The sequence below is a fragment of the Hyperolius riggenbachi genome, chromosome 11, assembly GCF_040937935.1.
Source record: "Hyperolius riggenbachi isolate aHypRig1 chromosome 11, aHypRig1.pri, whole genome shotgun sequence".
Lineage (NCBI taxonomy): Eukaryota > Metazoa > Chordata > Amphibia > Anura > Hyperoliidae > Hyperolius > Hyperolius riggenbachi.
Genome location: NC_090656.1, coordinates 51,864,990 through 51,880,612, shown reverse-complemented (window position 1 = coordinate 51,880,612; position 15,623 = coordinate 51,864,990). Strand labels below are relative to the sequence as shown.

General features: G+C 43.6%; 1 protein-coding gene across 3 annotated transcripts in view; it reads left to right on the top strand.

Annotated features, from left to right (window-relative positions):
* LOC137539214 (capping protein, Arp2/3 and myosin-I linker protein 2-like) overlaps positions 1 to 15,623 on the top strand; it is a 150,571-nt gene that overhangs the window by 113,703 nt on the left and 21,245 nt on the right. For all 3 annotated transcript variants that reach the window (XR_011024966.1, XM_068261753.1, XM_068261752.1), the window contains exons 6-7: positions 12,370 to 12,435; positions 15,021 to 15,308. Coding sequence is in view for 2 of the 3 variants with exons in the window: in XM_068261753.1 (XP_068117854.1) it covers positions 12,370 to 12,435; positions 15,021 to 15,308 (354 nt within the window). In the remaining variant the exon portion in view is untranslated. The remainder of the gene's footprint in view (positions 1 to 12,369; positions 12,436 to 15,020; positions 15,309 to 15,623) is intronic.

Here is a 15,623-nt window from a genome sequence, read left to right as displayed (position 1 = left end):
GACGGCAACCCATGTGTTGGCCAAACTCCAGGAGCAGGAGAGGATTTGGCTGACCCCCAGAGGCCTCAAAGTCGGAGAGGTGGTGGCCGACAATGGGGCCAATCTGGTTGCCGCAATAGACAGGGGAAACCTGACCCACATCCCCTGTCTTGCCCACGTGCTGAACCTGGTGGTGCAGAAGTTCTTGCGCACCTACCAGGGGATGGGCGAACTGCTGGAAACGGCAAGGAACGTTGTGCGTCACTTCCAGCGCTCGGCTGCAGCCTGTGCGAGCCTGGAAGACGTGCAAAAGGAGCTGGAGCTGCCACGCCATCGGCTGATCCTTGACGTTCCGACTCGCTGGAACTCCACCCTGGCGATGTTGGAGCGTCTGGTTGAACAGAAGCACGCTGTCAACCAGTACCTTGCCCTGGCCACTGTTTCCGCCGCTCAGAGAAGGGACAAGACCAGCAACATCCCGTCCATCGTCCCCGATGATGACTGGAGGCACATGCAGCAGGTGTGCTTAGTGCTGGCTCCCTTTCTGCAGGCCACTAACATGGTGAGCAGGGACCATGCTATGGTCTGCGAGTGGGTGCCCCTGGTTTGTCTGCTGAACAGGGCCCTCGATGCTTTGCTGGAACAGGGAGCGGCAGCCTTGGACCAGCAGGAGCGGCAAGCAGCTGCACAGTCCACCTCTGAGGGGGAGGAGGGGGAGGACTTGGTGGAGGTCCCTGACCTTGCTGCTGATGAGGGGGATCAGCACAGTGCAGCTGAGTTGGTGCGGGGGTGGAGAGAGGATGAGGCTGAGGAGGGAGAGGAGGAGGATGAGGACAGCACTGCCGCAGATGTGCCAGCACACGTGGCCCGCCTCTTCCCAATGGCAGCGCACATGCTGACGTGCCTGCGCAAGGACCCCAGGGTGATCCAGATGAAGCAGAGGGAGGGCATCTGGATCAGCATGATGTTGGACCCACGCCTCAAGGGGAAGTTGAGCCAGTTCCTGCCGCCTGCAGGAGGAGACCCAGCGCAACAAATAAGGAGCTTGCAGCAGGCCCTTGTTGAGCGCTTGGAGGAAGCCTTCCCCCAGCCTTCCACCCCCACTGTCCAGCCAGCACAGAGGCAGCAGCAGGTGCCTGCATCCAGCAGCAAGCGCCCCACAGACCTGCTGTCTCTCAGCAACGAGCTCTACAGAACTGTAGAGGCTCCGGCAGCAGTGACTAGAGAGGAGGTGCATGCAGCAGCATCCTCCGCCGGTCACAGCCAGCGCCTGACCCGAATGGTGGCTGACTACATGGGGTCCTACAGCGGGCTTGACAGCGATGCCCCTGTTGATCCCATGGAGTATTGGGTCAAGCGCCTGGAGATCTGGAGCGAGCTGGCGCAGTACGCCCTGGAAGTGCTGTCCTGTCCCCCTTCCAGCGTGCTGTCCGAGCGCTGCTTCAGTGCAGCTGGTGGCGTGGTCACCGAGAAACGCTCACGTCTGTCTCACAAGTCTGTGGACAGACTGACGTTTCTCAAGATGAACCAGGCGTGGGTGGAAGGCGAGTTCCTGGCCCCTGTTGTCGGCGAGAGGGGGACATGAACTGAAGAACCATCGTTAATGTGCCTTACCACCCTTTACCACCTCCTGGCTCCTGCTCACTAAGCCAGCCTGGTTCACTTTGACTATTACGTCGCCTGCAGCCACACATTTTACACCTACAGTGGGCTGCTGTGTACTGCCCTTCTGCTGTCTGTCTGTGTTTCCCACTGTCAGGGTACACAGATTTACCTTCTGCTGCCACTCTGCCACCAGCTATAACATCAAAAAATAGCTATATCTGTGTAATTGGTTGTAAAACCAAAACTACAAAACCATTAAAAAAAAAAAAAAGGTTTGATTTTTCTGAGGTGCCCGGGTTGAAAACTGTGTTGTCCCAGTTGTGTATTGGACACAATGTGGGCTGCACGACCGCTGTCTGGGACCTCCTGTTGTGTTTATTTACGCCCTGGTATCACCGCTAGGTACCAGGGCTATTATGTCACGCTGCCTGCCTGCTGCCACACTCACACTACTCCTCCATTCCTCCTGCTGCTGCTGCTGTCTGTCTGTATTTCCCACTGCCAGGGTACACAGAATTACCTTCTGCTGCCACTCTGCCACCAGCTATTACGTCAAACAATAGCTGCTCACATAATTACTCCTCCATTCCTCCTGCTGCTGCTGCTGTCTGTCTGTGTTTCCCAACGCCAGGGTACACAGATTTACCTTCTGCTGCCACTCTGCCACCAGCTATTACGTCAAACAATAGCTATATATCTGTGTAATTTGTTTTACAAACAAAACCAAAAAACCATAAAAAAAAAGGTTTAATTTTTCTGAGGTGCCCGGGTTGAAAACTGTGTTGTCCCAGTTGTGTATTGGACACGATGTGGGCTGCACGACCGCTGTCTGGGACCTTCTGCCTGCTGTGTTTATTTACAGCCCTGGTATCACCGCTAGGTACCAGGGCTATTATGTCACGCTGCCTGCCTCATTGACTGCCTGCTGCCACACACTCATCCTCCTTCTCTTGCTGCTGAATTTACCTCCTGCTGTCTGTGTGTTTCCACTGCCAGGGAGCACATACAATGGCGCTTCCAACATGCGTGCGCCACCAGCTATTTGTTACGCTCAAAAATAGCTGCATTTCTTTAAAAAAACAAAAAAAATATATATACTTTTTATTACTACTGTGTGATATTATTTTTAGAGGTGTCCGGGTTGAAAACTGTGTTGTCCCAGTTGTGTATTGGACATGATGTGGGCTTCACGACCTCTGTCTGGAACCTCATGCTGTGTATTTACGGCCTGGTACCACCGCTAGGTACCACACAGCCTATTATGTCTCGCTGCCTGCCTCATTGACTGCCTGCTGCCACACAATCATCCTCCTCCTCCTGCTGCTGCTGCTGAATTTACCTCCTGCTGTCTGTGTGTTTCCACTGCCAGGTAGCACATACAATGGCGCTTCCAACATGCGTGCGCCACCAGCTATTTATTACGCTCAAAAATAGCTGCATTTCTTTAAAAAAAAAATATAAAAGAGAAATAAGTGAAGAAGAAGAAGACGATATAGAAAAAGAAGGAGAAGATGAAGAAGAAGAAGATGAAGAAGAAGAAGATGAAGAAGAAGATGAAGAAGAAGAAGATGAAGAAGAAGAAGATGAAGAAGAAGAAGATGAAGATGAAGAAGATGAAGAAGAAGATGAAGAAGAAGAAGATGATGAAGATGAAGATGAAGAAGAAGATGAAGATGAAGAAGAAGATGAAGATGAAGAAGATGAAGAAGATGAAGAAGATGAAGAAGAAGATGAAGAAGATGAAGAAGATGAAGAAGAAGATGAAGAAGAAGAAGATGAAGAAGATGAAGAAGAAGATGATGATGAAGAAGATGAAGAAGAAGAAGAAGACAATATAGAAGAAGAAGAAGAAGATATAGAAGAAGAAGAAGAAGAAGATATAGAAGAAGAAGATATAGAAGAAGAAGAAGAAGATATAGAAGAAGAAGAAGATATAGAAGAAGAAGAAGAAGAAGAAGAAGATATAGAAGAAGAAGAAGATATAGAAGATAAAGAAGAAGAAGAAGAAGAAGTATATACAGTACTGAACAAAATTCTGGACACAACTTCTCTTTCCACCTTTTTTTTTTTAAAGGAACATCCCCACATAATCACTTGCTGTTGTTACTTGGAAAAAAAGATGTTTCTTGCATCATTCACCCTCAAAACAAGTGTTGGAAGCTATTTAAGGCCAATTCGAATAGTCAGCTCGAATAATGAGCTCGAATACCGACTCGAATAGTGAGCTGGAAGTCCGAGGTCGAATCGAATAGTAAAAAATATTCGACTCGAATATTCGACTGAATTCGAATAATTTACTATTCGAATTCGACCAAACTCGAATAATAAAAAGGGGTATCCGAGCACCACTACTGTCCAATGCTGTACTACACCCACATTTACAATGGGCGCCTTTTTGCCGCTATTTACATTGTAAGTAATGAGGCACCCTTGTTTATGAGGTAGCGTATGCACCAAATTACTTGCTTTGCACTAACCCCCCCATCCTGATGCCTAACAGTACACTAACCTCCCCTTCTAATGCTCAACAATAACCTTCCTTCCTACTGCCTAACACTAACCTCCCCTCCTAATGTCTAACACTAACCTCCAATACCTAAAACTAACCTTCCCTCCTAATGCCTAACACTAACATCCCGTCCTACTGCCTAACACTAACCTCCCCTCCTAATGCCTAACACTAACCCCCCAATACCTAAAACTAACCTCCCCTCCTATTACCTAACACTAACCTCCCCTCCTATTACCTAACACTAACCTCCCCTCCTAATGCCTAACACTAACTCCCCAATACCTAACACTAACCTCGCCTTACATTAACCCTTCTGTCTATCGCTCTAGTAGCAGCTGAGGTCAGCTGTACCCATTCTAGCACTGAAAAACTGTCTAGATTGAAGATAGTCTACCATGTGTACAAGGCATTAATGATATAAGACATGTCTTTAATACTGGGAAAAGGTTAAAAACATGTATCTGTCAGCCTGTTGGGGTGATTCCCTCTTTTCCTGGCTCAATGCCTAGGCATTAACTGTATGACTGCCACTGGAAAGTGAAGGATTCAAGGATAAAGGTGTGTATTTCAAATGTCTGGTGTATAATGTTTGCTCTGCGGTTTGTTCATTTAGCTTTGACATAATGTGAACAGGTGGAGGTTTAACTTGCAAATAACTGTACAAATATTTTATCCTCAGCAATTGCCCTCAGCTCATAATGAAACTTAAAGAGGAGGAGCTGCCAGCCATACTATCTCAAAAAAAAAACACATACAGGGGTTGGACAAAATAATGGAAACACCTAACATTTTGGCATCATAATCTTTGAACATGTTTAAGCAATCAAAACTTGACATATGTTAATTATTTTTGTTATTTGATATGTTTAACTAAAATAATTGTTTTTTACAGATATTTAAACAAAAGTTGGTTATAATGTATAAAAATGGCAGAACTCTCAGACTTTCAAAGAGGCCAAATTGTTGGTGCTCGTATGGCAGGCGCTACTGTAACAGAAACTGCCCGAATGCTTGGCGTTTCAAGAGGTACTGTCTCAAAAGTAATGACTGCCTTTGAAAGAGAAGGAAAAACGTCCTCAGCAAAGCACAGTTGTGGTCAAAAGTTGAAGTTGTCTGAGAGAGACCGTCTGACTCTAAATCGAATTGTTAGAAAAGCTCACAAGACCACGGCTTCTAAAATCACTGCAGAGCTGAATGAACTCCTACAGAACCCAGTTTCCACAAAAACTGTTCATCGGGAGCTGCACAAATCTGAATTCCACGGAAGAACTGCAATTAGAAATCCTCTGCTCTCAAAGACAAATGTTTCAAAGCATTTAGAGTGGTGTAGAAGCCACCAGAATTAGTCCCTCGAGCAGTGGAAAAATGTGATTTTCTCTGATGAATCATCACTTACCTTATTTCCGACCTTCGGCCAAGTGTATGTTTGGAGACAGCCGAAAGAAACATTTCATCCAGACTGCCTTCTCACAACCGTAAAACATGGCGGGGGTTCTGTGATGATCTGGGGTGCTATTTCTTGGAAATCCACTGGGCCAATGATTTCCCTTCATGGAAGAATTAACAGCCGAGATTATTTAGGAATTTTCGACAACCAAGTTCATCCTATGGTTCAAGAACTGTTTCCATTGTTGCCATCTTTCAGGCAGGGAACACACTTGACTGTTTTGGTACGCGTTTTCTGCACAGAAAAACTGAGAACTCATGTTAATCAATGGGCTAGTACACACTTAATATTTTGTTCGCGCGCAGAAAAAAACTGACATTCTGCATCATGACTCAGCACATTTTGTCAGTTTTTTGTATCAATTACTTCAGCTGCTGTGAAAAACCGCACGTGTTTTCCTGCATAGAAACACACTTGGTGTGCAGAAAAAGTATGCAGGAAAACGCACGCAGAAAACTGAAAGACAAGTGTGTTCCCTGCCTCAAGATGATAATGCCCAATCCATACAGCTAAAATTGTTAAAGAATGGCACGAGGACCATTATAATGAAGTTGAGCATCTCATCTGGCCACCACAATCCCCAGACCTCAACATTATTGAGCATTTATGGTCATTTTTAGAGATTCAAGTAAGAAGTCGATTTCCGCCGCCATCGTCTCTAAAAGAACTGGAGAGTGTTTTAACTGAAGAATGGGCTAAAATTCTTTTGTCCAACCCCTGTATATAAGTAGATAAATATTTGCTCTACTTACATAACATATGTATTGCATTGTCCACGTTTTGATTTTTGTGATTTTTCTTTAGTAAAAAAAGAGAGAAACCTTCTTAGGATTCTCAATTTTTAACTTTGTCTATCTTGAAGTCAATCCTGATGTCATTTCTTCCTTTGCTCTCCTCTGCCTGATTGTGTATGCATTGCTCGCCCTCCTCCCAGTCTTCAGGCACTCCCACCCAGCTCTGCAATAGAAAGTGCATTGTCACAGCATTGGAAACATTGGCCAAACAGAGAGGAACAGAGGTGTGGGAGGGGAAAACTGGAGGGAAAGAGGTTTCAGCCAATCAGGCTGCATTAGTTAAGTCTGAGGGAAAATAAAGAAGCAAAAAAAAAATAAAAAGACAACCCAGCATGCCTTGCAACTTCCTTTGTGCGGCAATGTACCAACTGAGAGTCAGGTAAACTGTGGAATGATCATTTATCAACTAGAAAAGTAATTGTTATTTCTCACTTTTGGATTGCCTGGTTAGCATCCTTCTGACTTGTTTACCAGATAAAAATAAAGAATTTGATTTTATGCCCGACAGTTACACTTTAAAGGACAACTGAAGTGTGAGGGATATAAAGGTTGCCTAATTTAATTAATTTTAGGCAATGCCAGTTTACAGATTATCGTGCTGATGCCTCTAATACTTTTAGCCACAGACCCTGAACAAGCATGCAGCAGATAAGGTGTTTCTGACATTATTGTCAGATCTGACAAGATTAGCTGCATGCTGTTAATTGTACAGAGCCACACTAATCCGACATGCATACAGACTGTTTAGAATTGGTTGATCCTCATCAGTGCATGGCATGGATTAATATAGCTCTACCTCTTTCAGCCCCTTGTGGAGGTCATACATCTAGCGATTTTGCTGTACGATCGACCATTTGATATAGTCATTTTATTGAATCAAGAAAGAATTGAGAGGGTATTGAGTGTATTCCAGTATGCCCAATCGATGAAAAGCATCTGATATCATGTTGAATCCACCAGCTTAGTCGATCAGTCAGGATGCAAGATATCGGTTGATAGCACAGGAATCGGCAACTGATTAAGTATCATTCGATTGGCTCTGAAATGATTTTTGCATTCAGAGCATGGAGACACAACAACAATCAGTCAGATTGATTAGTGAAGGTGAATTGCATAGGATATCGCTTGTAGTTTGTGGGTCACTAGTTGATCATCCATGTGAGGATATATTGGGGTGAGGATGATATGTACGGTAATATGCAGAATATAGCCGCCGTATGGTATCGCACCGAAGCCATATTTTTTCATTTTCCTGTCTGCTGTGTAATTCAGATGTGTATGCCTGCTACAAGCAAGTCTGGCTTTGGGGGAAGCTACTAATTGTATATAGTACATTTGTGAACAGGAGAGCAGGAACTTCTGAATGGATTTGCTAATGTGTCAATAGACCTATGTTTGCATTAAATTCCTCTGGAAGTTGGATGCTGCTAATTGAATCTCCTGTAGTACATTTGCATTTGAGGGAGGACAATAGCAGACAATCTCGGAGGTGATTGTCTGTGTCTGTTTACAGGCAATTACAGGCAAACTGCTACCTGTAGCCAAAATGCAATCTTTTGATGTATGACTAGACCTGTCAAACTGTAGAAGTCTGCCTGTGGGAATTGGATTTTGACCGAACACAATCCTGTATCACAATCTCCTAGATTGAGACATCACAGAACGCTTGTCATATGCGAATTTCAAGGCTTTTCCTGTCACACCTAGCAGACTTCAAAGCAATCCTGTTGGGGCTGGACATTAAATGCCCCAGGGGACACTTCGGACTATTTAAGTTGGTCCAGGACAGTCACAGGGATCTTCTCCTGGAGGTAGCACATAGCTAGGGATGATCTCGACTCCTGGTCGAAAGACGGCGTCCTCCCGTCAAACAACATTCTAACCTACGCTGGTATCGTTCTTTTTCCCCCCGTTTATTTTACGCAACTGTCCTTGTGTGTAACTTTGTTTCTTAACTCTGTAATGTTTATTTCGTTTTTTGTAATCTTTTGTATATATCCTTTTCTGCATTGTTCCACTTTTTTCCTGGAATATTAAATTGTTATTTAATAAGCTTGTCTTCTGCTGTACTGAACTAACACCCATAGCCTAGAAGAGACTGAAGTGCAACTGTGTATAAGTCCATGCCTAAGTGTATGTTTGAGCAACCCTACCGTATGAGATTGTGATTGCATTGTGTGTGGGGCGTTTGTCATACGTTGGCCTAAAGTGCGCAGCTGACCCAACGTACAAAAATGCCAGTGCGAGTAGCTCAACAGCAGAGAGGCTAACAGTATCGTTCGGAACGACTGTTAGTGGTTTTGCTTCACTACAGTGTAAGATTGCAATTGTGCGTGTGCGTGCGTGGTGTTCCCGTATTCGGCCTAAGCGCAAAGCTGACCCGAATATGAAAACGTGGATTGCATGAGCACTCGACCGCAGAGTGGACGTTTCTAGCAACAGCTAGTGGTGGCAGTAAGGAGCGTTTGAGGGGTCCCAGCCTTGTCTGTAGCTTGAATAAGGCTGTTCCCCGCTTGATCTGGTCAAACCCGCAGTCGGGAACCGTATACGCAGGCGTGCCGTGGGCCGGTTCCTGACAAACCATACTGAAGATCCCCCAATAAAGTCAATCGCTTTGTTGATTCAATCAGAATCACTAGAAGTATGGCTACCTTTACACACTCCTAGGAGTTCTAGTTCACCATCAGCTTGCTGGGTACTCTTTAACTCTGGCTTTTTCAAGTCCTATCCCATATAAGCCACATTAATCAATGCTATGCACTGATGAGGATCAAACAATCCGAAACAGTCTGTATTTATGTTGGATTCATTTGGCTCTGTAATATTAAAGCGTATCCAAGTTGAAAAGCTAACTTTAACAAGTAACTTGTCTATATATCTTATCTAAAGTTTAGATAGTTTACACAGCATATCTAGCTGCAAACAGCTTCAAAAGTTTATGATTATTTATTCCTGTGATACAATGTGGGCAGCCATGTGCTGTTTGTCACATTGTCACAGGCTGAGGGCTGGAGATGCTATCAACTTGCCTGTGTGTAAATTCAGTCCCCTCTCCTCGTCCCTCCTCCCTTTTGTTTCTGAAATCAATGGCTAGTAACCTCCTCCTCCTGCTGCCCAGACTGAGCTCCCATAAGCCATCGCTACAGTGCCAAGGCACTGTGAAAAGCTGTGGGTGAGGCTTGTTTAGTTTATAGAGAATTAGAGTATTAAAACAAAACAAAAAAAGTATTTGGCTTGAGGAATGCCCTATAAACAATATGAAAGGAACACAACTATGCAACGAGTAAAAGTTTATCTCAGATCCACTTTAACAAGGTGACACATCATGGCATTCCAGCAGTTCTGGAGGTGGGTTGAACTGTTGCTATAAACTATTGTATTTGTTGTTAACGTAGCTAAAAAAATCCCTTACCTTTTTAGACACATTTGTACTTCTTTTTTATTAATTCAGTCACACACCACATACATGCCAATCTTATATTTTTTGAGCCATGTTGGAGCCACTTTGTTAAGGAAGTGATCAGATGCAGAAAGAGAGGAGGGAGAGAGGTGATGATGAGAAAATGCTGGGGGTGACATTTTTTTTCTAGGAAGTATGAACAGCATTGACGTTAATGCCAATGAAAGTAAAACAAATTTATAACTCAAGTTCATGTAATAGAGTGCTTGGCTACAGTGGTGCTTATGCAAGACTTCTCGGCAATGTCCTTCCAGGTGTCAAGTGCAGTCTAGCATGAAGTATTGAAGTGCATTAAAGTGTCAGTTGTGTATACAAGCATAAATCTGAGGAGAAGATTTAACTGTTGTAGAAAGTCAGTGTTGGTCTTTTAGTTTCCCTTCAAAAAAAATAAAAAAGTTATTAATGGTATATTTATAAAATGCCACTATGAAATAACAAAACTATCTTCTGATGAGAATGTGGCATGTTTAATGCGGACATCAAACCAAAAAACGTTGATTTCGGTGATACCTTTAATCAGGGGCACCTCTATCCATTTTGTCACTCCAGGCGAGAAAACCTGTGGCGCCCTTCCCCTCACCCCCATGGCGCCCCTCCCCATGAAAATAATCGTAATGCAGCAGCGTTTCACCAGGAGATAACCGTAATGCGGCAATGTTACACCAGAAAATGATTGTAGTGCGGCAGCGTTTCACCAGAAATTACACTTATTGCGGCAGCGTTTCACCACAAAATACATGTAAGAAAGAAAATGTGACAGAGGAAAGTGCAGGGGACAGAGGTTGCACATGGAGACAGAAGGAGGCACAAAGGGAGACAGAAGGAGGCACAAAGGGAGACAGAAGGGGGCACAAAGGGAGACCGAAGGAGGCACAGGTGGACAGAAGGAGGCAGAGTGAGACTGAAGGAGGAACAGGGGGCAGAGGTAGCACAAGGGGACAAATAAAGACAAAGGGGACATAAGGAGTCACAGGGGGAGAGAAGGAGGCCCAAAGGGGCAAAGAATGAGGCAGAGGTGGCACAGGGGGACTGAAGGAGGCATACAGAGACAAAAGGAGGCACAAAGGGAGACTGAAGGACAAACAGGGGTCAGACATGGCACAAGGAGACAAAAGAAGGCACAAAAGTAACAGAAGGAGGCACAAAGGGAAAAAGAAGGCTGCACAAGGCACAGAGGTGGCAGCTGCCTCCAACTTATGCTAAGTAGATGTAGCAGAAGCAAGTAATAGAACACCCATGGGGCGGGGCTTAGTCTGGGGCGGAGTTTTATTTGGGGGCGGGGCTTACTCCAGCAACTTGGCGCCCCCAGGACCAATGGCACTCCAGGCAATGGCCTGTACTGCCTATGCCTAGAGGCTCCCCTGCCTTTAATGACTATCTATTATGACTATCTGTACATGGTTTAATTGCAAGCTTTCGATTCTGACCCAGTTCTGTATAATGCCTGAAGAAGAAACATAACGTTTGGAAAGCTTGCAATAAACCATGTACAGTTGGTCATTAAAGGTATTACCGGAATCAACGTTTGTTGGTTTGATGTCTGCATTTCTGTACCACTCTTCACTCACTGGCATTTCTAAGAGTCATTAAAAGGGAACTCCAGGAAGAGTCATTTGATTGGACATTTATTAAAAAAAACATCTGTAATTTATACTTAATTTATACTAAAAAAACATAATTTAGCCTTTAGCCAAGTGGCTGACCCACCTGATTTGAGTCGAGATATTTAGAGAAATATTTGCATGGTGTATTGCCCCCTTCAGTCTGATCATTAATGCAACGCAAAAGTTCTCTTTTAAAATACAAGCTTACCAATGCCATTGTTTACATAGAATATAATAGGGAAGCACATGCATGCTTTGGTCATTAGTAGTTAATTCTGCCTTTTACAGTTATAGGCCTACCCAGTCCTTTGCCACTATATACAAGGTGTGTTGAAGTAATTTCTTTTTGTTTTAATGCTAATGTTCATATCCATGAATCATGTAGTATTGTGGTTTAGAAACTTCCTGCATTTTGGCTGCGGTTTCCATAGTCTTCAGACTTACAAGGATGTTCTATCACTGCACTGGAGCTACCATTGAAAATCGCAGCTCTTTCAGATCGTAGACGTGTGGTTGGCCCCTAAGTGGGGGACTTGTGATTTTTACATTACTTTGGGACAAATGTAAATAGGATAACTTTATAAGCAATGAAGAGCAGGAAAATACTGTATGTTTGTATATTGCCTTTTTAAAACAGAAGGAATTTGCAATAATTCAGCTTAAAGTGAACATCTGTGGTTACCCACAAAGCACCACTACTGCAGTGGTGCATTGTGTGCAACCACAGATGGTCATTTTAAGCGGAATTATCGCAAATTCCTTCTGTTTTAAGAAGGCAAAGCACACTTAGCATTGCTTTTTAGTAGGAGGGCTTTTCTGTCTCTTTAAATCCCCTATACCTTCCTTGTGGTTTTGGGTCACCCTGAGCTGCTTGGTTACTGTATTGTATTTTATATAACTTCAATTTAAAGATTAAGAATGAATGTATCATCGTTCCTCTGTAAACCATTTATTTTCTTGTCTTTCAGGAGATATTGTTGATAGTGAGTCTCATCCGCCAACCTTAAATGCTCGAACACAATCATTGTCCACAGGTACCTTCTGCCTTTAAGGGGCCCTTTCGTATTACTGCATGCCTAGATATTCACTGGGAGGAGATATATTTGTTTCTAACTTGTATGTGTGTTGGTAAAGTCAGTTTATGTGTGATCTTTTTTTAAATGTTTAAATCCCTTTTGTATTTTCATGAGGCCATCCTCAATGTCTAGTGGCTACTTGTGTCTGTTGCCCCCTCCCCTATACATTTCCCTGGTGTCTAGTGCCCCCTTCCCTCCCCTATACAGTCCCCTGGTCTCTAGTGCCCCCTTCCTCTCCTGTACAGTTCCCTGGTGTCTAGTACCCCCCTCTTTTGACCTATACAGTTCCCTGGTGTCTAGTGCCCCCTTCTTCCCTCATATGCCTTCCCTGGAGTTCTAGGGCTCTACCCCCAATATAGCTTCACTGGTGTTCTAGAAAGGGGCCAAACATAATGCAAAGTGGGGAAACCACTTGAGGGCCAAATTTGATGGCTCTGAGGGCCAGATTTGGTCCGCGGGCCAGAATTTGACATGTATGTGTTAGTGTGTTAGTTATTGGTCACTCAGACATCCTTCCAGCTGCACTGGAACTACTGTCTTTCCCCTGGGTGGAATCCAACCTGATCTAGTACTATGGCCTCTTAACTTTCTTTTTATTATTTACAAATGGGAATATTTCGAAGGATTTGCCAGATCACAACAAATTCCCTTGCATGGCTAACTTTTCCAAACTGTGATCCAACCACCTGCCTCTGGATTTTAACTTTACTCATATTCTCTTCAATGGCACCAACTAGTGCCTAATCAGTGGGTAGAATACTTTTATTTTAGGAGTCAGTCAGTGTGTCCTTTGTTTGCAATTTACATTGGATAGCATTATAAAGCAATGAGAACATGTTTATAATCCATATGGAGATGCTTAGATATAAAGTAAGGAGGAAGGGATCCACTACATCTGTAGAGATGCAGGCTCGGCATACGCACAGTTAAGGTGCATTCAAATACACAATTACTGTTGCTAACAGTGCAACAGTTCAGGGCTCAGTTTTGCACAGATGCTTGCAGGTTACTAACACTGTTCTGTTGCTATGAAGGGGGAAGGGGAGCTGATGGCATGTGACTAAGCGGTACGAAGTGGGTGGGGTTAGTAGGAGAACAATGTCCTCAACCTGTTACCTGCTCATGACCAAGATGGTCCTCCAGGCATATCTCTCACTAACACCTCGGTGGGGGGATCAGGAGCTGATCAGGAGTTCATTGGGAGGAATGTTACAGCATATCAACTAGCTGAGGAAAGTAGGTAATATACTGTTCTCCCTGCGCCACCCTGCAGGTGAATAGTGGGAAAGGGCAGAGCAGGACATTGAAATGGAGGGCTATTGGCACTCCCCTGGTTGTCTTCTTTTATATTGGTTGAGAGCAAAGAAGAGAAAGAACTTGCAAACCATGCATATTCTGGCTTATCTTAGAGTGGAGCTGTCAGCCGTGCTATCTCAGAAAAAAAACCACACATATACGTAGATAAATACTTGCTCTACTTACATAACATATGTATTGCACTGTCCACATTTTGATTTCAGTGATTTCTCTATAATAAAAAAATAGAAAATCCTTCTTAGGATTTTCCATTTTGTCTGTGTCTATCTTGAAGCCAATCCTGACATAATTTCCTCCCTTACTCTGTCTGCGTATTATTGCCGGCGCCCCTCTCAGTCTTCAGACACTCCCACCCAGGTCTGCAGTAGAACGTTAATTGACAAATATTGGCCAATCAGAGAGGAACAGAGGTGTGAGAGGGGAAAACAGAAGGGAAAGATGCTTCAGCGAATCAGGCTGCATTAGTTATGTGTGAGGGGAAAGTAAAGAAGAAAAAAAGAAATCCCAACATGCCCTACATCTTCCTTTGTGCGGCAGATGTACCAAATAAGAGACAGGGAAACTGGGGAATTATTTTTTTATAAAGGAGAAAAATAGGAGTGATTTTTAACTTTTGGATTGCTTGATTAGCATCCTTATTACTTGTTTACCAGATAAAAATAAAGAATGAATTTTTGATTTTATGCCCGAAAGTTACACTTTAAAGGACACTTGAAGTGAGAGGGATATGGAGGCAGCCATATTTATTTCCTTTTAAACAGCGCAAATTGCCAGACTGTCCTGTTGATCCTTTGCCTTTAAAACTTTTGGCCACAGACGCTGAACAAGCCTGGAGATCAGATGTTTCTGACTAGATTAGCTGCACACTTGTTTCAAGTGTGTGATTCAGACACTAATGCAGCCAAAGAGATCAGCACGACCTCCAGGCAACTGGTATTATTTATAAGGAAATAAATATGGCAGCCTTAATGTCCCTCTCACTTTAGGGACGGTAAATGGTGGATGTGGAGGTAAAGTATTGAGATCAATGTACATTTTGCACATGACCATGTGCCTTAATACCTTAAAACACACATCAACCTCAACGTTTCACCTCTTCTTCCACCTCTACCCAGGCAATGTTCATTTGCCATATAGTGTTTGTGCATTTTCTTTGAGCTGTTTACTGTAGTGGTATTGTACATTTTCCCATAATAACATGTATTGAAAAACATTTATTAACACAGATAGAACAACAACGCCCACAACAGCTGAATCCACCAGGAAATCCGATGAGGACTTTGCAAAACAACTAAAGGCAGAACTTAAAAATAAGTGTTTGGAGATCCAGGCTTCCCCAAGAAAGTGTGACGTCACTCCACAAGATATCAAAATCACAGTGGAGAAATCTGAGGACTCCAAAAGTCTACCGGGGCTGGAAAGGGTCTTACCTGTGTCTTCTCCCAGTAGGATTATTCTCTTGGAGGGTGCAACAAAAGGAAAGAAAGATATCTCAGAAAGCATCAAAACCGATGGTGGGTATTGTACATCACATTATATGCGGAGAATAAGGTGACTGTGTGCATAGTACTGAAACAAGGAAGGCTAGTTAGTCCTGTGTTAGCTATGGGATGGATAAGAAAAAACACTTTTTATTAAAAAAAAATATTGTTGCAAATATTACCATTTGTTAGGCTTGTTGATATGGGTGCAATTACACATTGAGGGGTGTTAGAAGCAAGCCCAATCAAAACGCTTCCCAAATGGCATACATGCAAAAAGGGCACCAGGAAATTTGGGCACAGGGTGAAGCCAAAAAAAGTTAATTATTATTCCCCCTCTGTGCTCCG